At 39.4% G+C, this 16,673-nt stretch overlaps 1 protein-coding gene across 1 annotated transcript; it reads left to right on the top strand.

The window, feature by feature from the left end:
- Positions 1-313: 313 nt before the first annotated feature.
- On the top strand, positions 314-14,422 carry tap2t (transporter associated with antigen processing, subunit type t, teleost specific). Its single transcript, XM_054599038.1, has 12 exons — positions 314-405; positions 1,558-2,100; positions 2,404-2,518; positions 2,669-2,799; positions 3,615-3,820; positions 4,982-5,179; positions 5,956-6,084; positions 6,164-6,352; positions 6,459-6,632; positions 7,295-7,454; positions 8,738-8,874; positions 11,278-14,422. The coding sequence occupies exons 2-12, from the start codon at positions 1,596-1,598 to the stop codon at positions 11,470-11,472; spliced, it is 2,139 nt and encodes a 712-aa protein (XP_054455013.1). The 5' UTR covers positions 314-405; positions 1,558-1,595; the 3' UTR covers positions 11,473-14,422.
- The last annotated feature ends 2,251 nt before the right edge of the window (positions 14,423-16,673 follow it).

The raw sequence follows: 16,673 nt of genomic DNA, 5'->3' as shown, positions 1-16,673 counted from the left end.
TATATATATATGCATATATATATATATATATATATATATATATATATGCATATATATATTATAAATATATATATATATATATGCATGTATATATATATATATGCATATATATATATATATATATATATATATATATATATATATATATATGCATATATATATTGTATTATATATATATATATATATATATATGCATATATAATTATAAATTGATTTTTTTCTCCGTCTTATTAGTATTCTTTGTTGTGTACATTATGGGTATGTGTGTAACCAGGCGTCACCCGATAGTGAAAGTGAAAGTAAACCAGCCTGAATGCTGTTAGTCTGTTAGCTTGTTAGCTTCGGGGGGAAAACAATCCGTAGCCTCGATAGCATCAACCACGTGGATACATTAACGCGTGACAGGTTTGTTAAACTAGTGCTAAGCTAAGTGCTAAAGAGCAGCAATGAATGGAGCCATGTGTTGTTATTAAAACGTGCTATTCAAGCTAGTGGATAACACCAGCTAGCCACGTCACATGTCCACACCAGACTACCAGCAGAGAAGAGGGGAATCTACTGTTTGTGTTGTGTCACTGTTAAATCATTCCCCTCAGGCACTGTTAATGAAGTACTACTTATATATACATGTAATACACTGTTCTGTTTTATAGAAGAAACGTTTAAGTGAAGTATATAGTTAAAAGTTGGGCTTAACTAACAGTGTTTGAGTGCATTGATATGGGTGCCAACCACAGAAAAACATCACTTTTCTGTTAGTAGTCTGGTACAGTCTACTGGTGGTTTAAAGTAACTATGTGCATTTACTAAACTGTACTTAAGTAGAATATTTTCCTCTGAAATGTAGTGGAGTAAAACTTCTACTCCATTACAATTTCTGAAAAGTAATGTGTGTGTTGTGGTTTGCACTTATATCCATGTACTCAATTAGTTCAATACAACTTTGATCTATATACTTTACCTGAATGTATTGCTTTATTTTTCTACTACATTACATTTCAGAAGGATAGATTGTAATCTTTTTAACTCCACTACAGCTTTTAAGATCAACATTTGACAAACAGAGCATCAGTTTATAGAAATATGGTGTATTTTGTTATATATTGAATAAAATAAAGAATATGATAATGATAATCCAGTAACGTAATCTAACAATCTGACTCCAGAAACTCCCGTAGCAGAGTACTTTTACTTTTCATACTTAGGTATATTTTGTGCCCTAATACTTCTGTTCTTCTACTTAAGTACAATTATGTATGCAGGACTTTTACAGTACTTTACTAGTAATGGATTGTTTATATTTAGTTAGCAATTTTATTTATTGTATCATGGCCTACATGGATTTATAAGACACCAAATGTACCATTGCAGTTGTGAAACAATTAAGAACATAACTTCTCACATAATGCATATCATTATTGTATTGCTACTTTTTTTTTAAAAGCATAAAATGGACATGAACCTTAAAATTGTACTTTAGTATAATAATTGATTAAATTTACTTCTCTACGTCCCACCACAGTAAACTAACAGAAACATTTGTTGTTCCTTTGTCAGATTCAACCTCTTGCAGTCTCATCGTCCACTAAAGGAAAATGGGGGAATTGGTAGCTCGTGGATTATTCATCCTTCTTTTCGACACGGTGCTGTGTTTGGGACTTTGGGCCGGACTCGTGCAGCTGCAGTGCTCCAGTTGCGGCGGGCTGCCAGGTGTTTGGGCCTTCGGGGCCGTGAAGTGGGCGAGCCTCCATGTTTTCACCTCTAAACTGACTGATGGACAGCCGGAGGGTGTTCTCCGAAGGCTGGTGGCGCTCCTCTGCCTTCTGTCTCCTGTGTTTGAAACCGGACGTTTCCTCATGGCGCCTCCATCGGAGCCTTACACCGGGCTGACTCCTGACCTCGGCATGCTGCTCCTGCTTTCCATGTCGGCATTGCTGGCCTGCGTGGTTTGGGAAAAGTGCCTCTGTGGTGATTCAAAACTGACAAAGGATAACATTAAACTGGATGCCAGGCGGCTGCTTGTCAGATTGGTGAAATACTACAAACCGGATACCTTTTACCTGATTGCAGCTTTCGGTTTCCTCATTTTAGGTGTAATCTGTAAGTGAAATATTGACTCTCTACAAGACACATTATTGTTCACCTACACATATCACAAATATAGAGCGATACTTTTAGAAAATGAAAAGTAATTTCCTCAAACAGGTGGACACTGTGGTTTTTAGCAAGTGTTACTCAAAGACGTTTAAAAAGTGCATTTGTATTCATATCTGTTTAAAATTCAAAGATTGCTTCAGTCCGTTTAAATCTAAGGTTATTATTGAAATTAAGACTTACACCACAGAAACATGGTATTTATCACTTCCTATTTACCTAATCGCTGTCATTCATCTTTCCTGACAGGTGATGCATATATCCCATTGTATCAGGGGAATGTCATCGATATGCTCAGAGGTCAAGTACTTCACACCAGCTTCTTTTATCCAATTGGACAGCTGGCACTTGTCTCTCTTGGAAGGTATTGAAATTAAACTGTTTGTGTTTATTTGTGTCTTACGTGTTTTGCTGACGAAAACAAAATCATTACTAATCACCTGTCTGATTGGAAAAATGTGATTTGTTTCACTGATTTGAGAAATAATATTTTTTTATTGTCTCTACTTATCAGCTCACTGTTCTCTGGCTTAAGAGGAGGAATATTTATGTGCACGCTGGCCAGACTGAACAAGAGACTGAAGGGTCTGCTGTTTAACCGCCTGCTGCAGCAGGAAGTGCACTTCTTTGAGGAGAACAACCCTGGTGAGAACAACATTCTGTAGTAAACACACAACATGTCTGTTTTTGCTGATCTCCTACTAGAAAAAGCAAAATGGAACACCACTGAAAGTTGGAGTTCTTACTTAATGGTATTGGGTAGCTGGTTACGTTTATCATGTCGCCTTGACAACACCAAAACATGGTACATACAAAAACTCCTCACTTTTATTTTATATTTTTCTTGTGTCTGAAGAGGAATCTCTTGTTTATTGTTACATACAGGAGCTCGGGAAGCGTTGACGGTTCCGTAACTTGATTACCTAAGTTAGATTTAAAATATAAATTGTCATTATTAAACATCGCCCTAAATCGTTCACTTAGCGGGAATGGGCCAATGTCATGTTGAAACAGGAAAGGGACCAACACAAACTGTTGCCACAAATTTGGAATCAAATATTTGTAGGCTATACCTTTATTGGCACCCATCTACTAAGAATCAGCTATATTGGTGACAAGAGGTGCCTGCAAAGAGCTCAAAGGATACTAAAAGACAAAACCAAACCAGCGACAAACTGTTCACCCTGTCTGGAAAGAGATGCAGAAATATCAGCCTCCGTACCAGAGCAGCTTCTTACTCTGGTTTCTAGACTCCTTACTTTACCTGCACATATAATATAGTTTCTTTTTTGTTTTGTTTTTCTGTGTTTGTCTTATGTTGTAAAAAGGGACTACAAACTGCATTTGACTGCACAACCCTTCTGTACAACGACAATAAATATCCTTGTAATCTATAACAAATATTGAAACTCTGCAGAGAATGCTCTTCAACGTGGCCTTTTGTCCGTTTCTCCCCTCAGGCCGTCTGTCCTCCCGCCTGCACTCCGATGTGGACAGGATGGGCCGCACAGTTGCGCTGAATGCCAACGCGCTGGTTCGCAGCACCGTCAAGAGCTGCCTCATGCTCAAGTTGATGTTAGGCCTGTCCGGTGAGCTCACTGTGCTCACCTGCATAGAGATGCCACTCTTGGCCCTCCTGCAGAATAGATACATCAACTTGTCCAAGGTAGGTGTGATGAGGTTGACCCTGGTCTACTTTAATTATACAACAGAAGAAAACAGGGTTTGTATAGGGCTGTCATCACGTGTTTTGGTTGTTTGGTTGCTATTTTGGTTATTTTGCATATTTATCCCAATTGTCACATTGTTACATTTTTAATCATTTTTATGAAAGATTTTTAGTTGCTGACTTTGCAGTTCATTTTATCTAAGGGTTAGTTTATCTGAACATCAGTGTTCAGGATGTCATCAGTAATTTGGTCGGTCTGCTGTTTGTTTCTCTGGCTTTTGTAGTCGCCTCTAGTAAGCAAGTATCAAACTGTGAATCACTGCTAAGGTGATAATGGTTAATAGTTCATTGACCTGAGCATTATCACAGGTTCATAAATATATTTATATATATTGTATTTATATTATTTTGCTGTTAAAATTAAACATTAATAATAAATAGTGCTTTCAGTCACCAGTAGGTGGAGCTCCAATGCAAAAAAAATACTGATTTGGTCAGTGACCATTCCTGAGAGTGGTCTGTTTAGCTTTTGGTGTTAAAGATACACCTTTTATTCTAGAAATAAATACTTATTTTGATAATTGTGTTTGTGCAGTTTGACAATCTGCTGAAGGGAACGGAACTGGTTTGCAATTCCAGCAAAGAGAACAAAAACAAAAAAATGAAAATCACAGCAGGTTTAGGAAGTTCTGTTTGTAAGCTGCATCTAGAGCATACGCAACCCCTCGTTTCCCAGAGGCCAAGGTAAAATACCAGCCTGTAGTTCTTCCCTGCTTCCAGCAATTGTTACTGTCACACACAGTTCTGGATGGAGGAAGCACAGCTGATTTTGCAGTTGTGAACTCAGCTTTCTTGGTCAATATAGCAAACTCTGAGGAATGTATTGCTTCAACCGACTACATTTAACATCAACACTAATTGGACTCTGAAATAAAAGGTGGCACATTTTCCTTTTAAGGATCAAACGGGACCTCAGTTGTTGAATGATTTTGTTTCTTTTAAAGCATGAAAACTAATACGACCTTTTAAATGCAGTAGAGTATGAGATCTATAGAAATGTAGTGCAAAATGTGACATCAAAGCTGTGATGATGCTGTGATGATGTCTCCATTGCAGCATCAGTCTGCTCATGTGTGATCTCCTGTCTTTGTCAAACAGGATCTGAAGGATCAGATCCAGGAATGCCACGCTCAGAACAAAGAGCTGGCTCACCAGACGATCAGCGGGATTCGCACGGTCCGCAGCTTCCAGGCGGAGAAGGATGAACTGAGGAGGTACAACGAGGCTCTGGACCGCATGTGCTCCGTGAAGACACGTTTGGGAATCTACAGCTCCATCTTCTGCTTATTACGGAGGGTAAGAGGACAGCGATGTGCATCCAAGGATCATAAGAGTTTGATTATTTAGGAAGCAGCATGTTGAGCTTTTAATTCATCATGTATGTACTGTAGGTGCATTCCACCAGAAAAATATATGCAAAGTAAAGTTAGGGATGAAATAAATAAATATACATGGTCAGTAAATAATATTAATAGATAGTGAGTCAAAATCTAGACTTTTTAAAGTCTACAATTTATTTTTTAAGTCAGAATATGAGATAGTAATTATTATTATTTAAACTTTCCTAGTCATAAATATATTTAATTAATATATATTAATTATTAGAAGGTTAAAGTTCATGATATAATACAAATTATTAACAATAAGTCATCATTTCAATCAGCTAAAATCAGAATTATGAAATGGTTGCAAACATTTGACTTTGCATGTTAAACATATGAAGTACAAAGTCAAAGTTTTTCTATAATCACAATAATTCTTTAACTCATTAAATAAAAATTATGAGTAAATCATTTGAAGTTATGGGATAACAAGTCAAGGCTTTAACTTATTAGGTAAAAATTACGATTACTTTTTATCTAATTAATTCTGACTGAGAAAGTCAAAATTGTGACATAGTGGCTGATCATTTTCGAGTATTTTTATAGTTATCTCTAACATGTCATCATCATCGCTTCTTCTTTCCTGGCACATTTGGTCTTCCGTACGAACTGTATGTGCTGCTCTAAAAATGAAATACATTTTTTAAAGTTAAACTACAATGTGAGTGATTCCTCTCTGTGTTCCTGCAGCTGGTGAGTCTGGGGATAAAGATCCTCATGCTGGTAAAGGCCCACACTCTCATCTTGTCGGGTCAACTCAGCGTCGGTAGTCTCGTCTCCTTCCTCTTGTACCAGAAGCCCATGTCGAACAATTTAAGGGTGAGCTGAGTTACAAGTATTTCACATATTTAAGTACACAATGCCTGCTGTTAATGAAGATGATTTGTGTTTGTCACAGGAGATTATGTATTGCTATGGAGAGACAATGTCGACCGTTGGAATCATCTCCAAAGTGTTCAGTTATCTTGACAGAACATCAAAGTGTAAGAAAGCGGGAGATTTAGCCCCTAAGAAGCTGGAGGGAAGAATCGTTTTCCAAAACGTCACCTTCACGTATCCCTCAGCAGAAGACAAAGTAGCTCTGAAGGTAACTGATTCACAGACTGAGAGTTACAGTTTAGTTTTAGATAGCATTAATATGTCTAGAACAGATTAAACAATAATCCAGATCATCATTAATATGTTGTGTACAGTCTGTTTCTATGGAGCTTCAGCCAGGGAAGATGACGGCCCTGGTGGGTCCCTCCGGCAGTGGGAAGACTTCCTGTGTCAGCCTCCTGAAGAGGCTGTACGAGCCGCAAGAGGGACAGATCCTGCTGGACGGAGAACCGCTGCACCGTTACAAACACGAGTACTTCCATCAGAAGGTAAAGGTGGCTCAGTGGAAGTAGGCTTAAGGGTCTGTGTCCACATAGTGTCCTTTTTCTGAGCCCCAGCAGCATTTTTCCAATTGTTCTATTTTAGAATCTCTGAATTTGTCAGAAAAGTGCTGGTGACATCACTGTAGAAAAAAATGAGGAGAAGCTTGTTTTGGCAGTATCTTTTAATGCTGAGCTTTATATTTCTGGCAGACAGCTTCATAACAAAGACCGAAACGCCCCTCGGTGTGCTTCTATCGCCACACAACTTATCTCAGAAAGATCATCCTTCTGACTGCGTCACAGCTGTCAGATTGAGCAGTGACAAGCTGATCCATTCCATTCCATTCCATTTTCCGTAACCTGCTTATCCAGTTAAGGGTCGCAGGGTGCTGGAGCCGATCTCATACAAAGTATAAAGCAAGCATGCTTTGGTTTGTGCTTATGATGAAAAACAATGTCAAACAGATAGTAGCCCAAATAGATAAGAAAAAGCAATGGGGCGATGTTTACCTATTATTCAACGGTGGATAAATACGTGTTGTTGTTTTTTTGCACTTTCTAATCAAACAAACAATAAATATATTTTTATCATATGTACTCCATAAATTCCAATTCTTTCAACGAGCACTGCACCAATACAAGTGTCTTGTTTCAACTTCTCGATTTAGATGGCCCTGGTATCCCAGAATCCTGTGCTGTTTTCTGGTTCACTGAGATACAACATCGCGTACGGCCTGAAGGACTGCAGCATCGAGCAGGTGAAGGAAGCTGCAAAGAAGGCCAACGCAGAAGACTTCATCTCTGAAATGGAGAATGAATACGACACAGGTACAGAAGTTGAGATGGATGTATAGATATATAATATATAGTTATACTGTAGATATAGACATAGAGCACATTTAATACAATACAAGACTAATTAAAACCCATCACTTCTGAATGCTGCAAATACAGTATACTTTTGTTTTATAATCTTATCCTATTTTGGTTGAAGTTAACTGTCTAATGACGTTGTTTTATTGTCCATTTAAGTTGCCTTTGTGTTGTTTTTATAGTCCGTTTGATGCAGGCGTAGTATTCCTTTTCTTATGTATGTATTTGTACCATAGTATGAGGGCAGAGAGGCAGGGCACAGGCTTTTAATTGAAGTAATGTAAAATGAAAATAAAGCTTATCTTGAATCAACATTGTAGGTTAAACTTAAACTTAAACAGCTGCTGTAATCAACTCTAAATATACACAAGTCTTTAAATGTACAATAGAAATGATGACATAAAGTAACAAGAAAATCTTTTTGCAGATTGTGAAGCTAAAAACTTATCTGTGTAATGCGCTCATTCCCAAACAATGGGTCGGGACCCACCGGTGAGTCGCAGGAGATTACATTAGGGTTTCAAATATATTTGCAGAATTTCTTCCGGAGTCTTTTATTTAAAATGTATATCTGCAGTTCACCTTTGAGGCACATTAGGGAGCCTGAATGTTCGTATTGTTCTACTTATAACATTGTTTCTAATATGAAACGCTAACGAGTACATTCTGTTGCTTAACATGATGGGAGGAAATGAAAAGAATGAGAACTGTTACCGTCTCATAAACACATTTATTTGGTCTCATTTACAAAGTATTTAACACGTGTATATGTTTTCAATAATGTGCACAAAAAAAGTTGTGATTAATCAAATGTACATCTCTTTTAAATGACTGGTTTATCTGTTCAAGATGATATATGGTGTTGTGGAAATGTAAGAAAAAATGGTTCAGGAAGGTTCTTTTCCACACAAATTCGCTCGTTATGAATTATGGATAAAGCCTGGTGTGAGTTTGGTTGCAATGATTTTGCATTTTTTTAAAAAGTGGTTAGATTAAAAGTTTGGGAAACACTGGTGTAATGGGAACTGTAACTGTCTTATGACTGGATGTAGTTACATTTGAACTTTTTAACAGACAATGGTCGTGGCAGTTGTGATGTGATGGGAGGAGTCTTGGTTAATAGTTTATAGAGGCGTCCGGCTGGTGATAATTCAGTAATGATTAACAGAATAATTCTGATGGAGATTTGGGTTTTTATTATCTGAATAATCTTTATTTCCGGTGTTTCGTCTTCACAGATGTAGGCGAATGTGGCGGCTCGCTTTCAGATGGACAGAAGCAGTGCATCGCCATCATTAGAGCTCTGGTTCGAGAGCCGCAGGTCATCATACTGGATGAGGCCACCAGCAAACTGGATGTTGAAATGCAGCATGCTGTAAGTAACAGTCCCTGTAATCATTGAAAGTGTGACAGTGAGCCAGCATGTGCAATACCAGGACCCTGAAACTCAAGCAGCTATTTGGAATCCAGCCAGAATTAATATTAGTATTTATACCTGTGGTTTTCCTACTGTGACATGATACAAAATTCAACCTAAAGAACCTTAAGTCACCTGATCTGATTTAGTACTATTTAGTGTAGTACGGTGCTGTATATGGCGGGGTATCAGAAAATGGCACCGACTGAATTTGAGGAAAATGGTGTCAAATTTTGGTGTTATATCTTAAAGTTCCTAGGAAAAGTCATTCTAGCCCTGATCACTTGATCTTTTCAGTAACAGGCATTTTTGATGAGAATGCAGCGCCACCAAAGAATCGGAGATCCGTCACTTCTTGTGGAATATTTTCAAAGCATCCGTACACCGCCCATGTTTGTTTCTCCTTATGTACAAATGATCTGCAAATTTCCCCGATGCAGGACTAATAAAGGATTATCTTATCTTATCTACCACAAGTGGTTGTCAACAATTCCCCTTATGATCCACAGCCTAGGGGATAATGGGAAGGCGTTTGACTCTTGTGAAAAAGTCAATGTAAACAGTCTATGTTTAAAGAAGCCTACAGCCTCACAGTAAGTTCATTTTGAGGTGTTGAAGACGTTTAAACAGCTGAAACTTGTGTATACCGAAGCATACAGGCTAGGCCTTCAGCCACCTGTATATTTAGTTTAGTCGTTCATTTTGACGGACAGGGTTGTTAAAATTCCATCCAAATCTATTACAACCTGTCACTTCAATATTTTTATTATAATAAGACAGAGGCTGAAAATATATATAAAGGTGGAGTCTATGATTCTAATCCAATACACTTTATCACGGTCAGCTCTTGTTAGTAATAATAAAAGTCTTCATACATTTTTGTTTTTAATTTTTGAATGATTACATCCGTCTTGTAATATAATCTTAGTTTTTGACTGACACACAGGCAGTGATAGCGCTCTTGATAATGTTTGTGTGTGTGTGTGTGTGTGTGTGTGTGTGTGTGTGTGTGTGTGTGTGTTTTTGTTTTTATCATTAATATACAGAACAAGCTTATAGATTGTGTATCTTTAGAGGAATGGAGAGAAAAGACGAACAGAGAAGCGTCACAGACCTTCACTTTTCATGGTGTAGCTAGGACCTAAGGCTACTCCACTACCCAGCATGCTCCTGGCTGTTTGATAACCAGTAGCAGAAAAACAAGATGGATGAAAATAAAATAAATAAAGCCGCACTTGACGGACGGACAGGTCTGAGTGCAGGACTCTGGTGGGAAGAGAGGAGGTGGACTCTGTGTTTACATCATGATGCTTGATGCTCACACACAGTCAAAGTTGATGGAAAATTCGGACTGATGTCTAATTTTTTACATTAGGATGTCGGCCATATTGTCTTCCCAGAGAACTTGTTTTGTTGCTGCGCTTTACATTCCTTATGAGGCAAATTCAAAAAGTGCACTACAGGAATGCATTTCTGTTTTTCTCGTGTGGCAAATGGGCAACAACTGCATTTCGTCGTGCATCCCTGTGTTGCATAATGACGATAAATGATGAGGCTGCTCCTCAATAATTCTCACTCTCTGGCTCATTGTATTAACACTTGATCCCATGCACAGTTCACACAAAATAACTTTCCAAATATTGGACCAAAAGGCTACGAGGGGTTGATCTCTGTCAAATAATTACAACCTTTTGACCTTTCATAATGTTTTGTACCTTACAAACTCCTGCTTAATAAACAAACTCACCCACCGTCTTACTCCTCCCGCATTGACAACATTTGCTTTTCTATTCTCAAATGACATCAGGAAAAAGAGATAATCATAAAATATCTAATTTATTGTATTAACTGGAGATTACTTTAAGTCTTGTATGATTGTACTGGCCCTTGAAAGATTAATTCACAATAGCAAGCTTGTCCTTAAGAGTTCAGAGTCTTATTGTCTTAATAAGGTGATTTCTTTTTTATGAATTCATCTTTAAAGAATACTATAGTCAGTGATCGTCCATTGTCACTTAAATTAAGAAACAAAATATTATATAATAGTAATACAAAATAGTAAACAGTTTTTTTTAGCTAGATGATTGAGTAGGATTGGAGTGTGTGTGTCTTAAAGCTGCATTCTCTCTACTGTCCATCAGGGGGCGACTCCTCTGGTTGTATAGAAGTCTATGAGAAAATGACTCTACTTCTCTCTTGATTTATTCCCTCAGTAAACATTGTAAACATGAGTTTATGGTCTCAATCTCTAGTTTCAAGTCTTCTTCAATTCAGCATGATGTTCATTTAGTAAATTATGCTCCATTTAGAGTCAAACAGACCCTAACTTTGTCTTTTCTCTGTTGGGTTTCGTTGTCTCAGGTGCTGCGGGAGGTTCTGGCCTGCGGTCGGACCGTCCTGGTGGTGGCTCATCAGCTGAAGACTGTGGAGGAGGCGGATCACATCGTCTTCATAGAGAAGGGAGTCGTCGTGGAGGAGGGGACGCACCAAGAACTCATGGCCAAGAGGGGGCGCTACCACCGTTTGAAGGAAGAACTGTTCTCTCAAGTCAGCTGAGAAAAGATCAGTAAATTAAGTTTTACAGTTTCCAATTGAAGTTTAGCTGCAACAAGTGAGTGTATTAGGCAATACTACATAATAGAACATGGTTGAATACACTTCCTGTAAGTCGCTTTGGATAAAAGCGTCTGCTAAATGACTGTAATGTAATGTAATGTAATGTAATGGTAGAAGAACCAGTAATATCTGGTCAAGTAGAAGAATGTAAATTAAATTATGTAAATTATGTAAATTACATTCTTACTTGTAATCAAGTAAGAATGTAGCAGCCAAACCATCAAGTGTTTTAATGGAACCAGGATTAAAAAAAAATTCTGAATTCAAGTTTCATTTGAGAGGAAAAAAAAGTTTTTTGTGTAAAAAAGATTACTCCACCTTTGATTTAGATACTTTCTTTTATTATATTTTATACTTTTACTTGTGTAAAATATTAATGGACAATGTGTTGCAGTCGAATCATGATGTGTTTTTCCACCACTGTTTGTTTGTTTCCTTATGTTTTATTTGTTTAGTTTGTGAGGTGTTAATCACCAAATACAATTTAAAGTTGTTCTGATACCAGTACCAGAAATGCCTCTGATGTAATCTTTTATTTCCTTATCATTTTCGGATTTGTGGGTTTTATGTCAGCCACAAGAAGTGACTACAACAAAATAAAAGGAAAGCATTTAGAATGTTTGATTGTTCACTGAGTTCAGGGAGGTTGAAATTAGGATAAATCAGTGAAAGGAGTAGTTCAGGTTCTTAATGTTGTATACACAACAATTAAAGTGAAGCTGTCACTGGATATTCAGTTCTGAGGATTAACTCTTCCTCCAACATTGCTCTTATACATTTGTATACAACAATATGTAAAAAAGAAAAGTTACTTAAGTTGAGCAAAGTCTTATTTTAATCTAAGCCAGTGGTAGAGGCAGCAAGGGAGTTTTTATAAAGTGCTCTCTAATCCTCTTGCCAAACAGGCATTGGCAGTTGCGCAACCTGTCATTTACGATAATTTGTTTGTTTTTTCAGCCCTACTCTGCCTCTGATTGGATAGTAACAGTTGCCTTTCTTGGCAGTATTTATGGCAAAAAAATTATAGCAGATTAACATGATTGGTGGATGGTTGATAGGTTGATTATTTAAAAGGATGGCAGCCTTCATGTATAGTGCTCTCATATAGAAATGACACTTTCCTGATTATTGGCGCCTAAGTGGATGGAATAAAGCTACAGATCAGTTTAAATTTTGATGTGGTTTCATAATTAAACCTAAATGTTCATATGGCACACAACATTTGAACAAGAACATTTGAAAGTGGCACATCATATTAAAAAGTCTAAGGTGGTCTAAAACACAAAGTAGTGCATTAGTAAAATATTTATTACCTGTAATGAAGCCTTGGGGGGAAAGTCTCTGACTGTCATTTGTGCCTATGCGCCAAACGGCAGTTCGGAGTACGCGGCCTTCTTGGAGTCCTTGGGTGGTGTTCTGGAAAGGGCGCCGACTGGGGACTCCATAGTTCTTCTGGGAGACTTCTACGCTCACGTGGGTAACGACGGAGAAACCTGGAGGGGTGTGATTGGGAGGAACGGCCTGCCCGATCTGAACCCGAGTGGTGCTTTGTTGTTGGACTTCTGTGCTAGTCATAGACTGTCCATAACAAACACCATGTTTGAGCATAGGGAGGTTCATAAGTGTACTTTACATTACATTACATTACAGTCATTTAGCAGACGCTTTTATCCAAAGCGACTTACAGGAAGTGTATTCAGCATAGGTATTCAAGAGAACTACTAGTCACCAGGGGCCGGTATTTCAAAACTTGTAATCCAGATCAGAATGATCCGGATAACCAAATCCCCCTGTCCTCAGCCACGGATCAACCTGATCTATCCCGGTATTTCAAAACTTTGCTGGATTGGATCAGAGTGATCCTGATACCGGCAGATTGGGATGTCCAAATCCGTCCCGCCCCCTGGATCACAGACAGGAAACAGGAAATGGAGCCAACATTTTACAGAAAAAGGAGAAGCTAGCTCAACTATTGTCTCTGAATTAAAGTATAATCTTAGCCAGTGTTGATGCGTCCTCAGACTAGATGAAAGGCAATCATTATATTGAGTTAACCAATTATGTAAATCAGCACAAAGTTGAAAGAAGAGCTCGGCGATCTCTAATTAAGCAGAGTTCGCGCTAATGCGAGCTAACGCTGCTCCATTGACTCCTGTGTTAAGGAGCTAACAAGCTAGTAAATAGGCTAGCGTCTGTATGTCGCGGTCCACAGTCCATTTGAATGCATTCACTCGCAAGGCATTGTGTGTAGATTTTAAAATGTGTTGTACATATCTTTTTAGGAAACAGTTGTTAACAAAGGGGACAGCCCTAAAACCTTAATATTAGATTTTCTTTACAGATGTCTGTGGGAAGAGACTTGCACAGACTTGCTCCAAATGGCATTACTTTTTGAGCTTTGGCTATGTCATGTAAAATATTACATTCATATGTATAAATGCACACATACAAATCTCAAACACAGTATATTTTGTCTATGCTTTCACATCACACCACACTGTGCACATTGCGGTAAATGATTATAAGTTCTGTTAGAAGGTCAAATACTCCGGACAGGGCATTCTAGTGCCTGGCCGTGCGATGGAATAGAACAGAGACACTTAAAGAAGGAATGTGCCTTTACGACCAACTGACCACAGATAACAAAGGCTCTTTTTACAACTAATTGACCAAGGCCCTCAGAAAATCTAAAAGTCTAAACCAAGAGCCGCCTCTCTCATTTTTGGACCTATCATATTCAACTCACAAAACCTATATAACATGATGCGCACTCTGTATAAGCGCCTTTTAGTTGCTGAACTTCTCAGTACTGCTAGGCCCGTGCACGTATAACTGCTGGGCGATATACTCCTGTTATCCTAAAATAAATACCAATTTGTTTTAATTTGAATCTGGTGTAGAAGTCTCTCTTGTTTTCCACTCAACAGCTATGAAAATTAAGTGTGTGTGCTGAATGCATGTGAATAAAAACATACAATGAACTACTGAAGGTGGAAACGGAACGGGCTCAGCAACAAATAATTCTAACAAATGAACAAATCAAACTAACACTTCTTAAACAAGAAGAAGTGAAGTTAAGAATTCAGTTGCTGGAAAAGCAGTTAAAAGACTGAAATGTATACTGCATAGTTTAACACTGTTTGTTTAATAAATCACATTGTTTTTCCTTCATAATTCCTTGTTAATTGGAGTTTGTAATGTCACTTACACGCAGTAGTGTAATGTTTATTCTGTGTTGCACTTCTGACGCCGATTTGTTAAAGCATTGCAGTGAACAGCGTGCATGTTTGCAGAAAAAAAAAAGGAACGTGAAAAGGAAATAAACATTGATCAAACAGCAGTGAAGCTTAGTTGTATTAAACAAAGAACTTTGGGAGCAGTTACACTTCAACTGTTCAAATCTTAACATGTAATCTCCCTCAAATCCACCTCTGAGGTGGGATCAGGGTGATCCTGATTTTTAGGATCAAACTGATCCAGATTTCCCACTTAAGTTTTGAAATACTCAACAGCAGCTTTTAATCCGGATCAAAGGCAGGATTGGATTGCCAAATCTGAATCTGAATCTTCAGGATCAGATTTGCTTTGAAATACCCGTTTTTAGGATCTGATCAGGATTTAATCCAATCCAGGTGGATTAATCCTGTCGGATCATTTTGAAATACCGGCCCCAGAAGTCATAAGTGCATCTCCTTTCTTAAACAAGCATCTCAAAGCATAAGCCAGAGCAAAAGTATAGTGCAGAGGCAGATTACTATGAAAACAATAATTGCAACAGACTAATCCGAATATAGTAAGTGCTACAAACTACTACGAATAGGATAAGTGCAGTAAACAAATACAAGTTCAATAAGTGCAGCGAACTGATACGAATACAGTAAGTGCAGCAACTAATACGAGTGCAATAAGTGCTACGAGGAAGGCTCCGGGTAGTACTTCTTGAAGAGGTGAGTTTTCAGCCTGCGCCTAAAGATGGGCAGCGACTCTGCTGTCCTGACGTCAGTGGGGAGTTCATTCCACCACTGAGGGGCCAGGACAGAAAAAAGCTGTGACCGGGTGGATCGGCCGCAGGGACCTCTGAGCGACGGGGCAACCAATCGCCCCGAGGCAGCAGAGCGAAGTGGTCGGGCAGGGGTGTAGGGTTTGACCAAGGCCTGGAGATAGGAAGGAGCTGTTCCTTTCACTGCCCTGTAGGCTAGCACCAGAGTCTTAAACTGGATGCAAGCTCTTACAGGGAGCCAGTGTAGAGAACGGAGAAGGGAAGTTGTGTGAGAGAACTTGGGGCGATTGAACACCAGACGTGCTGCAGCTTTCTGGACAAGCTCCAGAGGTCCGATGGCCGACGCCGGGGCTCCAGCAAGTAGTGAGTTGCAGTAATCCAGGCGGGAGATGACCAGAGCCTGGATGAGCACCTGCGCCGTCTCCTCAGTGAGGAAGGGGCGAATCCTCCTGATGTTGTAGAGGAGGAATCTGCAGGAGCGTGTGACCGATGCAATGTTTGCTGAGAACGACAGTTGGTCGTCCAGGGTCACACCCAGATTCCTCACAGTCCGAGTTGGCGTCACCACGGCATCATCAATGGTGATGGACAGGTCTCGGTGCGGGCAACCCTTCCCCGGGAGGAAGAGTAGCTCGGTTTTGTCCAGGTTCAGCTTCAGGTGGTGTGTCGCCATCCACTTCGAGATGTCAGCCAAGCACGCAGCAATGCGTGCCTCCACTTGGGTGTCACCGGGAGGAAATGACAAGACCAGCTGGGTGTCATCGGCATAACAATGGTAGGAGAAGTCATGGGAGCGAATAACAGAACCCAGAGATGTTGTGTAGAGCGAGAAGAGAAGGGGGCCCAGAACTGAACCTTGTGGAACCCCCGTAGTCAGCGTGCGTGGTTCTGACACGGCCCCCTCCATGTCACCTGGTAGGATCGGCCTGTCAGGTAGGATGCAAGCAGGGAGAGTGCAGAGCCTGAGACGCCCATCCCCTCGAGGGTGGAGAGGAGGATCTGGTGGTTCACTGTGTCAAACGCCGCTGACAGGTCCAGGAGAATCAGGACAGAGGAGAGAGAGTTCGCTCTCGCAGCGTGAAGTGACTCTGTCACCGCAAGGAGGGCCGTCTCTGACGAGTGACCCACCTTGAACCCGGAC

The sequence above is a fragment of the Anoplopoma fimbria genome, chromosome 5, assembly GCF_027596085.1.
Source record: "Anoplopoma fimbria isolate UVic2021 breed Golden Eagle Sablefish chromosome 5, Afim_UVic_2022, whole genome shotgun sequence".
In the NCBI taxonomy this organism is placed as follows: Eukaryota; Metazoa; Chordata; class Actinopteri; order Perciformes; family Anoplopomatidae; genus Anoplopoma; species Anoplopoma fimbria.
The sequence above is the reverse complement of the archived record's forward strand: the minus strand, read 5'-3'. Positions and strand labels throughout refer to the sequence as shown.